This window comes from Notothenia rossii, assembly GCF_949606895.1.
Source record: "Notothenia rossii genome assembly, chromosome: 4".
Classification (NCBI taxonomy): domain Eukaryota; kingdom Metazoa; phylum Chordata; class Actinopteri; order Perciformes; family Nototheniidae; genus Notothenia; species Notothenia rossii.
The window spans coordinates 67,282,290-67,301,561 of record NC_136902.1 but is presented as its reverse complement, the minus strand read 5'-3'; the positions used below and the strand labels follow the sequence as shown (position 1 = coordinate 67,301,561).

At 38.7% G+C, this 19,272-nt stretch overlaps 2 protein-coding genes across 2 annotated transcripts; one reads left to right on the top strand and one right to left on the bottom strand.

The window, feature by feature from the left end:
- The first annotated feature begins 396 nt into the window (after positions 1–396).
- Positions 397–6,985, top strand: vma12 (vacuolar ATPase assembly factor VMA12). Its single transcript, XM_079677782.1, has 6 exons — positions 397–1,053; positions 1,602–1,675; positions 1,977–2,066; positions 3,078–3,120; positions 4,124–4,236; positions 6,417–6,985. Exons 1-6 carry the CDS (start codon positions 870–872, stop codon positions 6,510–6,512), a joined length of 600 nt encoding a protein of 199 aa, XP_079533908.1. The 5' UTR covers positions 397–869; the 3' UTR covers positions 6,513–6,985.
- A 5,875-nt stretch (positions 6,986–12,860) lies between these two features.
- Positions 12,861–15,491, bottom strand: LOC307038308 (homeobox protein SEBOX-like). The gene is made up of 3 exons (XM_079679697.1): positions 15,362–15,491; positions 14,811–15,016; positions 12,861–14,137 (listed from the first exon to the last, which is right to left on the bottom strand). The coding sequence occupies exons 1-3, from the start codon at positions 15,462–15,464 to the stop codon at positions 13,478–13,480; spliced, it is 969 nt and encodes a 322-aa protein (XP_079535823.1). The 5' UTR covers positions 15,465–15,491; the 3' UTR covers positions 12,861–13,477.
- Between the last annotated feature and the right edge of the window lie 3,781 nt (positions 15,492–19,272).

Here is a 19,272-nt window from a genome sequence, read left to right as displayed (position 1 = left end):
ATAAACGTAAACATATTATTAATCAAATGTAATTCTGTGAATTAGAATAAGTTATATTAAGTCACTTTATTGTTTGGTATGATGTTTGACACCATTTGAAAGATAAAACTAGGCAAATAATCCAAATCCACGTTAAAGACATGATGGTACTGAAGGTGATGAGATTGAAACGATTGTTGTCGTTTTTTTTCTAAGGTTAATTTTGTGGGAAATTCCACATCCACGGGAATAGACTGACTGAATCCAAACCAAGCGTTGTGTATTTTTTACTAAGAGCTGTGCATGGTCAAAATACAAAAATAAACATTTAGCAAGAAGGCGATAAAAGCATATTTTTATTTTTCAAATAATGGCCCATCAGAAACATAAGGGACGTCACGGTTTTGGCATTACGAGTTTGTGAGCAGACCGTGAAGGCACCTCTGAGAGGATTTCAGACGTTTCAGACGTAGTGCAGCGAGAAACATTAGAGTTTGATAATGGAATAAAACATTATTTTGTCAAAAAACATAAGATACATTTGAAAGTTAACAAAGACTTGAAATGGAATTTGACATATTGAAACAAAATACGCAATGCAACGGTTCTTTTTTCTTTACCCATGAGTTGGTCACATGATCGAATGATCATCATGTCACAAGGGAAACAACATGGCTGCTTACTTGTGTTTTATATTTATCTCTCGCTAGTGGTATTAGCTGATAAACGCCGAACTTATTTGTATAATAATTTATACAGTTAACGATAGTATTGACGTCCTTTCAAGTAGGTATATGTTCACTGTGAAGTAGCTTGACAAAATATATATTTCTCTTGACAGTTGCGACGCTTTACAACAGTCTTCCAGTCACAGTCAGGTGGATTTAGCCATGGCTTCGTCGTTTGTGGTCGGGGATTCATTCAGAAATAAGGTGGCGGAATTATTAGAGAAGACTGACTCGTGTCTGCCGCAGAGATTGATGGAAGAACTGGAGGAGACACTTGGAAAAACAGAACCCACAACCCTGTCCTTCAGTACAGCCAGAACACTGAAGAAGTACCTCCAGGACAATGGTACAGTTCTGTAATGTAATCAATCAATGTTTATTTATATAGCCCAATATCACAAATGTTACATTTGTCTCAGTGGACTTCACAGTTTGTACAGAATATCAGTATGACAACACGACACCCTCTGTCCTTAGACCCTCACATCGTACAAGGAAAAACTTCCAGAGAAAACCCACAATTTAAAGGGAAAAATGGGAGAAACCTCAGGGAGAGCAACAGAGGAGGGATCCCTCTGCCAGGACGGAAAGACGTGCAATAGATGCCGTGTGTAAATGATGCCGTGTGTAAATTATGGTTAAATACTTAAACTCTGTGAAAGTAAAGTATAATTTGATGGCGGATTTTTTACGAACTTAATATGAACTGTTGGTAATGTAAATATAAAGCTTTCACTGTATTATTTCATTTATCAACATCCCAAGATAAAGTCACAATTCATGTGTGATTAATATTAAAGACATAACTCCTGTCTTGAAGTTTTAGCAAAGCAATGCTAAAGAGTGCTGACACGATATAAAATAGTCTACTTATGTTTGACTTTTTTCTTGCAGGGCATCCCTTCTACCTGCATGAGGTTTTGGAGGAAAGCTCGCTGCACCTGCCTGAGGTTGTGAAGCCTCCCAGAGTAAGTGAAACCATGGATACGCCCAATATACAGGCACTATATATTTCTGTTAAATCTCTAACATGTCCATTAGTGTTTGTTGCAATCACAGCATGCAGGAAACAATGCAACAAGCTAACAAGTTAAAATAACATTCACTTAAGCTCCATTGTGATCAAATAAACAGTTTAGTGTCTTTTGAGCCCACAGCTGCATCCTATCCCTATACAAATTTAAGTGCAGTATTTTCCTTTCCAAGTATGCTCATAAACTTCAAGATGTTCCAAACAATTGAAATAAAATTGTGACTTTTTTCCCTCAGAACCCAGTTCTCGTCGCACGTCTTGAGAGGATCAAAGCTAAGCTGGCCAATGAGGAATACAACAGAATCACACGAAATGTCAACACTCAGGTAACTTTATCCTATACAGTATACAATAACATTACAAATTTAAAAAAGGCAAGATATAATTCATGCTATCACTGTATTACAGAAACACATCTAAATATTATAATGTATTCAACATATTATTCTTTCATTGAGTGAGACTTAATGCAGCCTTGAGGGTCCCATGTCATGCTTTCCCGGTTATTACCCGTCCCCTTGTGTGTTATGAAGGTTTTTATGCATGTAAATTATTGTAAATTATGCATGTCAGCGGCGAAACTGCGACCCCTAATTTCCACCGGGTCCGTCTGCGCCGTGTTACGGCCGCGTTATGGCCGTGTTACGGCTGGGCCGCGGCATTCGCAGAGCCCCCCTTCCCGCGTCCATGGCTGAGTTCAGGCTTATTTTCGCGAGAACTCGTTGTCTCGCAGAACCCACGCAGCAACCAGGAAACAACACCAGTAATAGAGCTCACACTGTGCCCTCCTCACAGCAGCGAGCGGCGCAACGTCCCGCCAACACAGCACCCAGACCCCACGCAGAATTCTCATCTGTTTGTCATTACTGGTGTCATTTTCTGGTTGCTAACGCCATTGTAACACATAATCACTGATGTTCCGCTGTAACGGTGGTGGACTCATCAGAACAGAGTGGGCGAGCTGACCAATCAGAGCAGGGGGGGGGGGGGGGGGGGAGGCAGGAGCTCCAACAAGCTCCAACAAGCCGTGTAGGACAGAGTGAATACTCATGCAATACAGAGATGCTGTATGGGAAACCAATGTGAGTTTGGAAAATTACACAATATAAATCTATTCTAGTAGACCTCAACTATGGAATTATGATCAGTAGAAATGGCCATGACATGGGACCTTTTAAAACCGACAGCATTTTACTATACGCGGAGAAAATACGATGCATTGATGATAATATTATGTGATACTTGATAAAAAATAAATATATTGTATTTCAGAGGACTACATTGGTATTATGGTTAATATTTTACCTTGTGATAAATATCTTTTTTTTTGTCTTCAGGAAATCGACCGCAATGAATCGCTAGCAGATTTTGGACGGGAAAGTGAGTGTGATACACATTTGCCATCGCTTATTATAGGATCCTAATTCTAGAAATCAGAGGCAGAATTATATATTTGAAAATATAATGTATGTGTTTCATATTGTATATGTTTGGGGGATGTAAAAAGGTATCTGGTGAATATCCCAGATGAGCCCCAATTTGAAACTAAACGAAGATAAATACTAGGTTTGGAGGCCGAACCACCAGCAGTCCCTCCATTATATTAGACGCTTCTCCCTTCTTCTGCTGGCACCGTAGCTTTTAAGCACTTCCTTCCCATCGTTGAAGCAATGTAGCACCATGCTACTGGAAGGAAACAGGCCCCGGGAGCACATAAAGCCATGAGAGTATTACATTGAAAACTAGAAAAATATGTCCAGTACAGTGCAGATCTTCCCCTGCCAATCATAAAAAAGTAGATTTTCACTAGACTCTCCCTCCTCACTCCCTTACAGTCGTAATGCTGGTGAAGAAAACAGAAACGTGTATTTATTTATTGCCTAATCGCCTTACTAGTGTATTATAACACAGTGGGTATGGAACATGGCCAAACTGTGTCCTGAAACTGAATAGGTAAGGTTTAGGGCATAAGATAGCGAATTGACGAAGATGCCTTTTTGCTTAACCTGCCAGTTAAGAGGAGTCAACCTGTGAATCATCGCAACAACAACATCAAATTCCTTGAACATACAGTTATCAATGGGCACAATAAATATTAGGCTAATGGCCTAGCAAGTAGTTTGCGAGATTAGCTGCAGTCAGGCGGATAATCACATACACATAACCGAGGATTACTATTGCAACAAAACATCATCAGTAGGGTAAAACGTACCTGTCTCATGACGGTTCAAACACGACCCACGTTCCCTATTAGCGGGTGAACAATCCAAAGCTTGGTGAATCTGCTTCACAACGATAGGAAGAGTGACGTCACTATGAACGATGATCCCCTCCGGCCTTAGGAACTTCCTCTGAACTTGTGTTTGTTTTTTCTCTCCTCCAGTGCGATCAGTCAAAGCAGTGGTGGTGACAATATTCAACTTCCTGGTCACAGTGGTTGCTGCTTTTGCCTGTTCATATATGGGGAGTCAGTACCTGTTCACTGACACTGCAGCGGTAAGAGTACATTTCATTTTAAATCTGTACTATACATGTAATTGGCTCTTAAGTTAACGTAGCTACATGCCGTGCTGTTCATCTCGGCAGCTATGCATAGGCTTTTCTTTTTTAAAACCTATTGTCCCGGCTTCCTTCCTTTTTGTTTCCTTGAGCAACACTTTCAAACAGACATTTATAATGTATTTTCTTTATTAGTTTTACTCACAGTTGTGAGGACTTCTTGAGCTTCTGATGATGTGTTGATTTTGTATGACTTGTGGTTAGTTAAAAAATCAAACAAATCAAGACAAAAGATGCAAAACTCAGATACAATGATTAAAAAAACGTTCTATTATGTTGTATCTAATATGTTGTTAGTTACAAAGTCAGATTTCAAGTTAAAACCGTCTCCACGGCATCTCCCACAAAGGTTGCACATATAGAGTGGGGCAAAAAAGTATTTAGTCAGCCACTAATTGTGCAAGTTCTCCCACTTAAAAAGATGAGAGAAGCCTGGAATTTTCATCCTAGGTATACCTCAACTATGAGAGACAAAATTAGAAAAAAAAATCCAGAACATCACATTGTCTGATTTTTAAAGAATTTATTTGCAAATTATGGTGGAAAATAAGTATTTGGTCACCTACAAACAAACAAGATTTCTGGCTCTCACAGACCTGTAACTTCTTCTTTAAGAGCCTCCTCTGTCCTCCACTCGTTAACTGTATTAATGGCAATTGTTTGAACTCGTTATCAGTATAAAAGACACCTGTCCACAACCTCAAACACTCACACTCCAAACTCCACTATGGCCAAGACCAAAGAGCTGTCAAAGGACACCAGAAACAAAATTGTAGACCTGCACCAGGCTGGGAAGATTGAATCTGCAATAGGTAAGCAGCTTGGTGTGAAGAAATCAACTATGGGAGCAATTATTAGAAAATGGAAGACATACAAGACCACTGATAATCTCCCTCGATCTGGGGCTCCACGCAAAATCTCACTCACAAAATGATCACAAGAACGGTGAGCAAAAATCCCAGAACCACACGGGGGGACCTACTCAATGACCTGCAGAGAGCTGGGACCAAAGTAACAAAGGCTACCATCAGTAACACACTACGCCGCCAGGGACTCAAATCCTGCAGTGCCAGACGTGTCCCCCTGCTTAAGCCAGTACATGTCCAGGCCCGTCTGAAGTTTGCTAGAGAGCATTTCGATGATCCAGAAGAGGATTGGGAGAATGTCATATGGTCAGATGAAACCAAAATAGAACTTTTTGGTAAAAACTCAACTTGATGTGTTTGGAGGAGAAAGAATGCTGAGTTGCATCCAAAGAACACCATATCTACTGTGAAACATGGGGGTGGAAACATCATGCTTTGGGGCTGTTTTTCTGCAAAGGGACCAGGACGACTGATCCGTGTAAAGAAAAGAATGAATGGTGCCTTGTATCGTGAGATTTTGAGTGACAACCTCCTTCCATCAGCAAGGGCATTGAAGATGAAACGTGGCTGGGTCTTTCAGCATGACAATGATCCCAAACACACCGCCCGGGCAACGAAGGAGTGGCTTCGTAAGAAGCATTTCAAGGTCCTGGAGTGGCCTAGCCAGTCTCCAGATCTCAACCCCATAGAAAATCTTTGGAGGGAGTTGAAAGTCTGTGTTGCCCAGCAACAGCCCCAAAACATCACTGATCTACAGGAGATCTGCATGGAGGAACGGGCCAAAATACCAGAAACAGTGTGTGAAAACCTTGTGAAGACTTACAGAAAACGTTTGACCTCTGTCATTGCCAACAAAGGGTATATAACAAAGTATTGAGATGAACTTTTGTTATTGACCAAATACTTATTTTCCACCATAATTTGCAAATAAAGTCTTTAAAAATCAGACTTTATGATTTTCTGGATGTTTTTTTCTCATTTTGTCTCGTAGTTGAGGCATACCTAGGATGAACATTCCAGGCCTCTCATCTTTTTAAGTGGGAGAACTTGCACAATTGGTGGCTGACTAAATACTTTTTTGCCCCACTGTATGTGTCTCTCAAAGGCTGGAGCCGTAGAAATTGTAGTCTTTTATAGTCGATTTACTACATAGGTCACCACTAGGGGACAATATCTGGTGTTCTTTTCTTTGAATGTGTTTGTATTCACCAAAAGGTTAAAGTTAACTTTGGCTTTGTATTTGTTTTCCAGCGAGTATTAGCGGCTGTGATCGCTGCCTCTGTTGTGGGGCTCGCTGAGCTGTATGTGCTGGTCCGGACCATGGAGGGGGAACTAGGAGAACCATAGCCGCTATGCACACAGAACCAGGGACCTGTGTCAGAACTTAAAGCGGAACGTCGGCAGCCCCAACAGGCCGACTGATTCAGAACAGACATTTCACTTTGCCTAGGAAACCCTACAGACTTGTTTTCTTTTTATTTGACAGGAAAATATGTGAGATTTTTGTGCAAGGTCAGAGTTACTGAGAATTTAAAAATACATTTTCTAGAAGCAATAAATGGATGATTCAACATTCCAAGAAAGCTAATTGGTTCAAAATGAATATTGGTCGCTTTATCTGACATTACATACCACCTGACCAGACTTTCTTTTCATTGAATTTAAATATATTTCTTATTTATTTACAGCTCTTCTTCAATTTTAAATGTTCTTCATCCAACAACCTAAATATAAATGTTTATTTACTTAATGTACATTTTCAATTTTGTTCTCAGATCATGTAATCATATTTGTGTGTGTAATAAAATCATCTGGATTAACTAGTTTATTCCTACAATTGGTAATCCACCAGTTAGTGTTGCCTTCCAGCGTTCACCCCGTGGGCCTGTGGTCGAGGACAGGTAAAATGCAGGCCGGGGGCCGCTGCTCAATCTGTAGGGCTTGGCTTGGGAACCAAAGGGTTGCCTTTCATGTCCCGATCGGATCAAAAATACATAGTCTTGACTGCTAGCTGCAGAGGTGCCAGTTCCTCTCCTGGGCGACGAAAAAACTAACAATCCCTTCGCTCTGACACCTCTAAATCAGTGCATGTCACTACAATGGGCATATGTGTGTACAAAAACAGAGTAAAGAACTGAATTTCCCTCGGGGATTAATAAAGTGATCTTAATCTTAAAAACTCTTATCCTTTAGATTGTTTTTGTGTGAGTTGCAAAGTGTTGGTTTATTGAGCGTGGAGATTCTGCCTTCTTGGAACCAGAAGGCCCTCGCCTTGTTGTTCTGAAGCTAAAATTACAATTGAAAAACTCAACAATGTATCTTTCCTGAATTCATGACCTAGTTACTTAAAATAATTGGCAGGCCTTTTTGTCAGCAATTTAATGCAGCACATTTTAGTTTCTATCATATTACTGCACAAAAATAATTGTTCATCTACTCTCTTCAGCGAGTTCACATTAAAGTTTGAGCAACCTGGTTATGATTTCTGGAAGAAGTCATTCCTGTTGAGTTTTTCATACGCAACAAGCTTAGTGACCGTGTTCCATTTGATTACAGAGAAGACAGATATCTACAAAATGTTACATCGTACATCAACTATGGACTATTAAATAGCACTACAGGTCAAAGAACATTTTTATTTTTGATGTAAACTGTCCCTTTAAGCCAGGGGTGTCAAACTCAAGGCTCGGGGGCCAAATCCGGCCCGCGACTTCACTTGATGTGGCCCCACAAGAGCTTGCAAAGAATATAATATGTTTATTATACGGTTACATGCCGCTTACAGAAGCACATTGCCCATAAACTACATGTCCCACAATGCATCTCAAACTTTGACTTTTTTTATCAGAATTTGACTTTTCTTCAAAATAAGCCTTTTTTCTTAGAATTTGGCTTTTCTTTTTAAATCATTTTGTGACATTCTCACCGAAGAGACTTGCAATTATTTTCCCCAGACTTCTGCTTTCAGACGTAGGCTAGTTAATTATGAAGTTATTACCCTTTCCGATAATAATCCAATGCAGAGGCAATAATGTAATATAATACATCATTTTATATTAAATCAAATCCAGATCTTCATCATCATCACCAGTGTCTAGACCCCGGGGGGTTCCCTATATGCTCAAACTGCTTTTTCCCCTTTAGATATACGATTTCAGGATCGGGGTATAATCGCCAAAGACTTCACATTTATCATATGACATGTGTCAATAAATGTTCTTTAAACAAAATGAAGTCTCTCCTGATTCAAATGTATGTATGTCTTTATTGAACAAGGAGGACCATGCATAAAAATACACTTATCTCAAAAAGAAAGAAAATATCAATTATGCCAGATTTTTTCTTTGCACCATGGTGAAAAGTCTGAAACATTTGAGAACAGAAAGAGAGTTTGATTTGGACAGTATATTAGACTAATGGTGTTTAATGATTTATTTGAAACCTTGGCTTTTTTAAATGTTATGTTTTTGATATGGTCAAGTCAAATTGGTATCCAATATCCCTATTAAATATTAAATGAGCATTATTGTTCATTTTTAACAATCTAAAGAGTAGTTTTTCAAAAAAGTATTGACACAGTACAACAGAGCTGAGATGAGTACAAAAGCTCTTGAGTTCTTTTTTCTTTTCTTTTTTACTCTGACTGGTTTTGACCTCCATATAATCCACCAGCTGTGGCATCAGTTACTAATAATATTTACTAAACCTTTTTTTGAATTATTTTATCATCTTACTCCACCTGACAGATGTGCTAATGTTTGTCTTTGATATGTGCTTACTGTTTTGAAGTGATTTAAAAAGCCATCCCATTCTTGAAAAACAAACGATTGCTGTGCTGCAGACATACAGAAGACTTAGCATCCTCAGGACAATAACACCATGTCTCTTATTTCTTACCACACATCCGATCTGATTTCTATGATCCATTCTCACCGTATGAAATCATATTTTTTTGGTAAACTTTCCCATCCTCCTCTGATCAAGTCCTGTTATATCAGTGGAAAGATTAAAATATGTCACTACATCTGGAACACACAAAAAAAGTATTTTCCGAAGATCTGAGATTTGACACCCGGATTAAAGGTTTATTGAAAGATTATTTGGTATTAAAGATGATTATGATATACAGAGATCTCTGGACAAACAGTGTGCACTGCTGTCCGTCATATTGGCCTCTGTATTATACCTCTCATGTAATATTTCAAAACTTAAATCCAGGCAGAATTACAGAGCCTGTAAGCTGATAGACCCTGAGCTCCGGCTTTAATTTCTTATTTTTCATTTTGTTCCCCTCCATCCATCTAATGCTCCCGATACTTACATTACAGAGAGATATGAGAAAAATATATTTTGATTTAGAAAATAATTATTCCTGTCATGGTATCTTAGCACAAGGAATCATTTTAATCAGGATGTTTTGAAAGATAATACTCGCGGGGTCGCAGCATTAAACATGCCATGGTTGGCTTACAGCAGGAAAACAGGAGCAGGCATCTGTGAGGAGAATCCATGTCAAGAACATTACATTTATTTTAAAAAATATCAAAATGAAACGAGAAAAATACTGAAACTAAGTCCTAGGCTTATGACTATAGACATATCTTACAGTGTCCTTTGGCTCCGTTTTCACAAAAAGAGTTTCAATTTGCAAGACTGTGATCACAAAACTCTTAATTCCACAACTCCACATTGCAGCAAACGAAATAAGATATTACATTAGACAGTACATTTATTAGGGCATCACAACACTATGTGTGTGTGTATTATAATTTTTTATAAAACTGCTCTCAAACAGAATCCAGCTCTCATTAAAACATCAACTGTGGTTTCCTCCATAGAACACAAATAGCAATTAGAAAAAGTGCAATTTCAATAAATGTCAGTATTTCAAGTATTATAGACTACAAATGACTTTTGAAAGCTTTCTTTACATTTATCTGTTATGCTATCAGTATTACAAAAGGTATTGTTATCAATGGATAACATTGAGTCTAATTTGGGAATTTTGTATCTATTCATACAAGAAAAAACGAATACAATATTTCTGTGCTGAGTGACCAACGTTAGTATTGTTTGAGAGACCACACCATTGATGTTTCACCCCTTCACAAGTTTACCCCATAGATACATTAATACTGTAATGGCTGAATACATGCCAGCCCGGTCCCCTAAAAATTGTTTTCCCAACAATAAAACTACAGTGGTAATTTGCCTGACATGACATGTATTTTCTTCCAGGTAACGTTTTTTTTTTTGGCTTATCACAAATATGTTTTCTATCCAAGGCTTTAACTCAGGATACCACTGTGCGTAATATACTCAATGAACAGTATGTACGGAACTTGGGTTACATAACATTCAAACATACTTATTTTAACCCCAAAACATAATATTTGACTAAACATAACCACTTTCTTTTTTCAATTTACTACGTTTAACATGTGTTAAATCTTGAGAAAATGTTTCCCCTTGAAATGTAATTAAAAAGCAGTTTCAATTTTCCAGGGTTGAGCAATACCATCAAACAAAAGTTCAACATAATAAAATTACACGGAAAAGGCAAGGCAAGGCAACGCAAACAACAAAAGACATAGAACAAATACAGCATAAATACATTATTAAATGACATTTAAAAACAGGCATAAAAAGCAAAGATAATGAAATTAAATAAATAAATAAACACAGCAGGTACAGAATACATGACTAAAAGGCATACTGTAGTGTGAGTATGAGCAGCTCAATTAAAAGCAGCGGCAAATAGATCCGTTTTTAGTCTGGATTTGAAAATAGGAAGTGTTTCAGCGGACGTGCATGATTTAGGCAGTTTTTTCCAGATTGTTGGGGCATAATAACTAAAAGCTGCTTTTCCATGTTTAGTTGTTATTCTCGGAACAGAGAGCAGACCCGACCCAGAATACCTGAGACTCCTGTATGCTTCATAGTGATGGAGGAGGTCGTCTATATACCTCAGTCCTAAGCCATTTAGTGATTTAAAAACTAGCAGTAGTATTTTTAAATCAATTATTTGGTCGACAGGAAGCCAGTGTAATGATCTCAGAACCAGAGTGATGTGATCCACTTTTCTAGTGTCAGTGAGAACTCGAGCAGCAGTGTTCTGAATCAGCTGCAGCTTTCTGATAGATTTTTTTGTGAGCCTTGTGAATACACTATTGCAGTAGTCGAGTCTACTGAAGATAAAAGCATAGACAAGTTTTTCTAAATCCTGTTGCGACATTAGTTTTTTAATCCTTGATATATTCTTCAGGTGGTAGTATGCAGACCTAATAACTGTTGTAATGTGACTGCTCAAATTCAGGTCTGAGTCCATCACTACACCTAGATTTCTTGCTTTGTGAGTTACTTTTTAGTCTGCCGACTGAAGCTCTGTGACTTTACTTTTAATCGGTCTTTCTTTGCTCCGAAAACAATTATCTCAGTTTTTTGTTTGTTCAGTTGGAGAAAGTTCTGAGTCATCCAGTCAGTGATGTGCTCAATGCACTTGCTCAGTGTTCTAATCGGAGAATAGTCTCCCGGTGTAATTTTAAAATAAATCTGGGTGTCGTCTGCATAGATGTGATAGGTTAGATTGCTCTTTTTAATAATTTCAGCCAGAGGTAGCATATAAATATGAAAAAGCAAAGGTCCTAAGATGGAGCCTTGAGGAACCCTGCATGACATATTTATCAGGGTTGATTTGTAATTGCCTATTGAGACAAAGTTTGTTCTGTCCTTTAAGTAGGAGCTAAACCAGTTTAGAGCTGTTGCTGAAACTCCCACCCAGTTTTCAAGACGGTCTAGCAATATGTTGTGGTCAACAGTATCAAAGGCAGCGCTGAGATCTAATAATACTAAAACTGATATTCTGCCACCGTCTGTGTTCAAATGGATGTCATTTAAGACCTTAACAAGAGAAGTCTCAGTGCTTTCGAAAGCCCGACTGAAACACATCAAAACCGTCAGTTAAAAACATGAAATTACTCAACTGTTGAAAAACAGCTTTTTCAATCACGTTGCTTAAAAATGGAAGGTTTGATATTGGCCTGTAGTTATTCATTATGGCTAGGTTATGCTTTTTTAGGAGCGGTTTAATTCTTGCAGTTTTCAGGGCCTGTGGAGATACACCTGATTGAAGAGACTTGTTTACTATGTGTAGTATATCTGAGGCCAAGCAATGAAAAACAGTTTTGAAAAAAAATCCTGTCGGGATGATGTCGAGGCTACAGGAGGAGGATTTCAGATGTTGTCTTCCAAGGCAGAAGTAGTTCAGTAATTTGAATGAATTAAGTTCAAATAAGAAGAATGTTTTAAAAGTGTGTTACTTGTAATTCAGTGACTGTGCAAATGCTATAGCTTTCTGTAATCGAAGCATGGGACTGTTGACTGTTATAATGACAGCCATTTTGTGTCTAAAGGTAAGATAATGGCAACCATTTTGGCCATTTGCATTGAAGGTTTAGCATGTTAAAACGTTGAAAACTGAGCCAGAAATATCTAAAAACCGTCCAATTCTAACACATATTGTGTTTAAGGAACAATCTGGTAACACACACGACTGACGTATAGAAGGAAGCTGTTAGACAGGAAATAAAAGGAGTCTGACAGAAATACTATTTCCCTTTCTTTGTTTTTTAAACTTTGTTTTATTGTTTTTCATTTTTGTAAAAATCAGACAAACAGTGTGAACGTAATCATGGGTAACATGAAGTGCTTACTATCATGTAGAATGAAAGAAAACAATTTACATACAATACATACGCACACACCTATACATTTGAACACACATTTATCTACTTGGATACTTCTTTGACGTGTACACATATTTAGACACATAAGGCTAATGGAGGCAGGGTACATCACAACATCAGAGTCTTTGGGTCCTCTCTGTCCATGATTGACCTTTTCAATTATCTGTCCTGGGTCTGTGACCCCTCCATTCATAGATTAAGGTCCACCTTTTCAGCCCAAGTACAGGGCCAAGTAAAGCAAGCCTTCCAAACATAGAGAGTATGTGATCAGGACATCAGTTGGGTTTCAAATAGCATTTACAATTTTTCAGTATAATTTTCGCATTTGAGTTATGTCTCAGAGAGAAAGTCAGTTGTTCCGTATGAATTTCCTGAACTATTGCTTTCCAGTCCGAAGTTGTTGGAGATTCTCTACTCTCTACTCTCTACATTTCCTGGTTATTTCTTTTTTGCTAGTTGCTAATATTATTTGTAACAAATATCAGTCTTGTTTTTCCAGACTGGTTGGGATGTTCCCAACATGACACTGAAACTACTATTTCCTCCACATCCGGATAACCGGATTGATCAGTGCTCCAGGAAGTTGGTGACGATGGCGGCGTTGTAGATTAAGTCTGATATGTAGCCCATGGAGGTCTGAGCTCCCATTTGTGGGTGGTGATTGTGGTGCGGGTGGTGGTGTCCTTGGCCCTGAGTCACCTCCCAGTACACCGGCTGATGGTGGGAAGGGACCACCTGATCTATGGAGGTGTGGGCTCCACCTGCAGCGCCGCCTCCGTACACGGCCTGGTGAGGGGATGGAGCTATAGTCTGGGGTTTGAAGTTCCTGAAGGCCTGGTAGGAGCGGGCGGAGGCCGAGGGGTGAGGCTGACGGGCTGGGGGAAAAGAACCAGGAAGGAAGGCGGGGAGTGCTGGTCCCAGGTGCTGCCGCGGGTGGTGCTCATCCTCCCAGACATGAGAATCCGAGGGTTTGCAGGGTTGGTGCTGGTGGAGGGAGGAGCAAGATGGCGGTGATGACACAGGGTTGCTGTAGATCTGGATCCAGTCAGAGTAAATCTGCTGCACCTCCTCACAGTGGCTCTGCTCGGGCCGGAATATGTCCACCAGGGATGAGGAGCCGAGGAAGGCGGAGGTGGGGGGATCACCTCTCCCTCCCAGGGGGGGTTTGGTGGACTTGGGGATTCTAACGGTCTTGATACTTCTAGCTCTTCTGTTTTGGAACCACACCTGGATAAAAAAAAAAGGTTAACATTGAGTGCATAGGACTTGTATTTTCCTTGAGCATTTCAATGTTAAGCACTATACTATATTCTACAACAGGTAAAATATTGTACTTTTGACTCCCCTATTTCTTCTTACCTTCCAGATTCAAATGTATATTTTACAGGGTTAACTATTATTATTATTATTATTATTATTATTATTATTATTATTATTATTATTATTATTATTATTAGTAGTAGTAGTAGTAGTAGTAGTAGTAGTAGTAGTAGTAGTAGTAGTAGTAGTAGTAGTAGTAAAAGATTTATATAATCCAACAGAAACACAGAAAATGACATTTAAATACATGTAAAAAGAAATCAGAGAATAGAGAATAATGTAAAAATAAAACAAGCTAACAGAGAACAAGACAGATATAAAATACAAAAATAAAAGTTAAGATATATCCCATCAGCATGTAAAGTAAATAAAATAAGCCTCTCCTTCACCAGATGCATAATTCAAGGGTTAAAAACATTAATGCATAATAATTATAATTCAGTTATATTATAGACTATACATAATTCTAAAAACTGCACAACGAATAATTGTCCCTGACAATACAGTAAGCAATTGTTTTTCTAAATATAGTTTTCTGTTTTGGGGGAGTTTCAGAGCTGAGCCGCAGACACACACTCACCTGTATCTTGCTCTCGGGAAGGTGTGTGTGTGCAGCCAGCCTCTCCCGCAGGGTGATGTCCGGGTACGGAGTCACAGCGAAGGCTTGCTCCAGCTCGGTGAGCTGGGCCCGGCTAAAGATGGTCCTCTTCCTCTTCCTCTGGCCCTCCATCGGCCCCGCGGTTCGCTCCGGCTCCGGGGAGGATAGCGCGCGCTCACTGCGGCCGTCTGAGAGAAAGGCAAAAGGGAAGGGGCGAGATTAAAATAAAAATAATAGAAAAATATGCGTTTATAAAATAAAATAAAAAAGAATAAGTGGGAGAAAATAAAAAAATGCTATTACATTTTGATGTATTTTTAGAAGCCCTCTTTTTCCTTTAAACGATATCATATTGATCCACATTTCATTTCAAAACGAATTATTTAATTTGAAAGAGTTCCATCGTTTGCTCCCTTATCTTATTCAAGGATTCATTTACATCTGGTGTGGTCACTCAACTGAAATATATTACTGTCAATAGAAGATGACAACTAATTTGTTTAGGAGATGATGTAAATGATAATTGTACTAACCTTTACATTGTTCCGGTTCTCCATATAACGTCTTAAATTCCATTACGTCTTTGCACTGGTTCTGCCTGAGTGAAGACACGTCTGAATCCATGAACAGAGACATCCTTCGTACAGAGTGCTGACAGGGGAGGAGGAGGGACCGACTCTTATAGCCATCAGATCGGACACCCACCACCCAGCACCCACACCCAGCATCAGGTGTTGTTCACCTTTGACCCAATTTGAGAGAACCGAGCGAAACATTGTCATGCCGCATTGCATTATTTCTTGAGTTTTGAGGATACATTTCGGTTAAGTTAAAAAAATATATTGATGGATTCGAACCAAAAAACGAAATGATTTTAAACCCAAACAAACTCTCTCAACAACTGTAAATTAGACAATGAGCTACAACGTAATGATTATCAACATAAGATGTTTTGTGGAAATGGCTAAATAATTCCCCCTGATAGAGTAAAATCACTCCACACATAGTATTGCTCTCCTCTTGGTTATACTACATGTAAACAAGTTATGAAAAAAAATCTTTTTGAAAAATCACGTTGTGGTCTTCTGTTGGTTGAACAACACACACAGGGCCGTCCCTCGCCAACTTGGGGCCCCAATCGACATTGTGAGATGAAACAAGAAGAGTTACTGCAATGTGGAGGGCAATCCAGAGATTTGGGTACAGTTCCTGTAACTCACTTTTGCGGAGAAATTACAACATCTCCAGAGCAGCTTTTAATATAATTAATTCAAATAAACTACTTCTACTAATAATAATCTTAATCATAATCAATTAAATAATACAAATACTATATTATTTTATTAATATTAGGGCCGGGACTCGATTAAAAAAATTAATCTAATTAATTAGAGGCTTTGTAATTAATTAATCTAAATTAATCGCATTTTTAATCACATATAAATATTTGACCTGAGAACAGTGAGAAGCAATTTTTATTTATTTTTTTCAAATGGATTTTAGTATACCATTGAATAATGACTGAATACATAAGCTTAAGCAACAAAACATTGTTTATTTTTTTCAAGGTGGTACTTAACCAAGACCAACAGAAAAGTGCAATTTTTGCCATAAAGTGTAGCAATAGCATATTTAGGAATATAGTACATTTCAGAGATTCAGGTAGCCTATAGGTAGGTAGACCTTCTGTAAACTATAACACTTTGTTTTTTAAGTAAAACACAATACTTTCAAGTACATTCAGAACATTGGAAACCCTGACTATTAGAAAACATCTCTCTGTTGCTTCAGAGGGCATAACAGACTTTGTTGATTTACCAACAGTTGATTTAAAAAATCTAATACATTTCAGTCCAACTCTCTCAATAACCTTGTCCAAAACAATAAACAGTTCAACATAAAGTGCCAGTTGCACCAACAACATAATAAATAGTTCAACATAAAGTGTACTGTACCATTTAAAATAAAATAAAAAAAGTGCCAGTGATTGACCTCAATTCCTCCTATTCTTCCAATATCCTGATGAAAAACAAAATCTCTCTGTTGCATAGGCCACTGTTTGATCAACGCAAATTGGGTGTGGGTCCTTGTACTCTGAGTCGGGCTAACGTCCACGCTAGCTTCCACGCTAGCTGCTATATGTTTTGCATTGAGGTGATACTTGAGGCTTGATGTGCTGCGGTGATATGCAAATTCCTTTTTGCATAATTTGCAAAACCGTGCTCTTATCGACGCTTCCATCCGTCCGCTTTTTAAAACAAAATGTCCCATCCACGGGGCCAACCAAAGCGGTCTCATCAGCTTCTTCATTCATGTTTGACTATTGTTCACTGTGGTTTGTTGTTGTCTGAAGTCATGAACGTTAGTTGGTGCTCCAGTATAATCGGTACCCCTGAAACTCATCCAGTGAGAAACGTTCCGCGGTGCAAAAATAAGTGCGATTAAAATGCGTTAATTTTTTTAACGCGTTCATTTTTGTGTAGTTAATTAATCTTAATTAACGCGTTAAAGTCCCGGCCCTAATTAATATATTTGTAATATAGTCAAGACAAAACATGCTTATTATGACATGCTCAAAAACTGATATTTCTTAAATCTGTATTCAAATGTAGTTCCCTCTGTCAGCAATGTATCAACAACACACACATTTCTATCAGTATTTCTCTGTGTTGTGGTTGACATGAACTGCGCACAAGCCGAGCTCATAAGCCGAGGCCCCCTGCGCAATGTGAGGCCCCATGCAGCCTGCATGATCGGCCTGTAGGGAGGGATGGCCCTGAACACACAAGTTGATTAGGAGAATTATGCATTACTACGGAGCCCCTAAAGGGACATGGGTGAAAAAATAGAGAGAGAAAAAATGAAGAAATGTCCTCAAAATTAAGTCTGAGTTCGAAATATATCTAAAATAATGTATGCACTGTCATTTCCCCATGTAAACATAACGGTCTGCAATTAAATAATTGTCTCCTATGTGCTCCACTTCCTGGCGCACCGCACTTTCTAAAAAAATAACGGGTTAGGAGATACTTTTTTTTTCTCTCTCTCTTTTTTTCTTTTTTTGTCCCTTTAGGGACTCCGTAAATTCACTCAATTTTGGTGAATATTATTTATGTTAAAACTAGCTAAATAAAAGCCACACATTATTGGCCGTAAAGGTCCCATGTCATGCTTTTCCGGTTATTACCTGTCCCCTTGTGTGTTATGAAGGTTGTTATGCATGTAAACGGTCTAAAGTTACAAACCCTCAAAGTACACCCTGTAGCGAGTAAAACTCTGACACAGAAAAGACCTGTCTATGCTGCCCCAAAACGCCTCGTTGGAGATTTCTCTTTTTCCATTGTTTTCTTCCTCGGTACAGTGATGTGCCTATACCGAAATGGACCCATTGGTCCAAATAGACCAATCCCTGGAGCCGTTAAATTACGTCCGTGGAGCCGTTACGTTACTCGCAGACGGCCACTGCTCATAGGGGGGGGGGGGGGAGGAGGAGCTCCAACAAGCCGTTTAGGACAGAGAGTTAATACACATACTATATAGAGATGCTGTATGAGAAACAAATGTGAGTTTGGAAAATTGCACAATATAAATCTATTTTAATATACCTCAACAATGGAATTATGATCAGTAGAAATGGCCATTACATGGGACCTTTAAACTTGCCCTCTCACCATCATTTCCAATGACAGGTCTAAAGCATCTTGTAACTCTTTTATGACGTGCTGGGGAGTCAAACTACTGACCCCCAGTGGTAGACATTAATTTACTCCTTGAGCCAAAGCCATCCAGACACTTTCCCTCTTTTCCTCATTGAAACCATATTCTTATACGAAAGATGACAATGATCGTTTTTTAAAAGTATTTTACGTAACAAAATACTCATAAAGGAACTGCACTGGGGGCCAAAGAAGCGGGGGATGGATTAAAAGAATTGTGTTTAAAACACAAATCTTTGGCATTTCATTTGACTTTTTGCTTATGATCTTGTAACACTTTCAAAAACCCTTATCTCGTCTGATATTGTAACACTGTCAGGCTGGGTCAATGCTTGGATTGGGGACTGCCTGGGAAAGGAATTATAATAGCAAAGATATTGTTAAAGACACAAGTAGGCCTACATTTGTTAAAACATTTCAGAAGTGGCACTTGTGAGAGGAAGAGAAATAATACAAAACACAATGAAATTGCTATTGTATATCCGTCGTAGGAGTGTTGAGAGCCAAGAAAATATCGTAACAAAGATGTTGTTAAAACTTTGATTTAGTTGTGTTCACAGAATACAAGGCTACCAAGACGTTTGAGGCCAATGGCACTGGATCAAAGCTCACTCAATGTGTCCTAGAAGCTAAGCAGGGTCGGGCCGGTTCAGTACTTTGATGGGAAACTAGGGTCTTCTGCTATCAAATACTTAACGCAAAATGTCCCATGATATTCAAGTGTATTC

Bases quoted from the DNA above. Each gene is read 5' to 3' on its own strand.
- vma12 (XM_079677782.1), top strand. From the start codon at position 870: ATGGCTTCGTCGTTTGTGGTCGGGGATTCATTCAGAAATAAGGTGGCG. The intron at 1,676-1,976 runs GTAAGTGAAACC...TTTTTCCCTCAG, and splicing joins AGGTTGTGAAGCCTCCCAGA to AACCCAGTTCTCGTCGCACG. The intron at 2,067-3,077 runs GTAACTTTATCC...TTTTGTCTTCAG, and splicing joins CACGAAATGTCAACACTCAG to GAAATCGACCGCAATGAATC.
- LOC307038308 (XM_079679697.1), bottom strand. From the start codon at position 15,464: ATGTCTCTGTTCATGGATTCAGACGTGTCTTCACTCAGGCAGAACCAG. The intron at 15,017-15,361 runs GTTAGTACAATT...CCTTTCTCTCAG, and splicing joins AGAACCGGAACAATGTAAAG to ACGGCCGCAGTGAGCGCGCG. The intron at 14,138-14,810 runs GTGAGTGTGTGT...TTTTTTATCCAG, and splicing joins TTCCCGAGAGCAAGATACAG to GTGTGGTTCCAAAACAGAAG.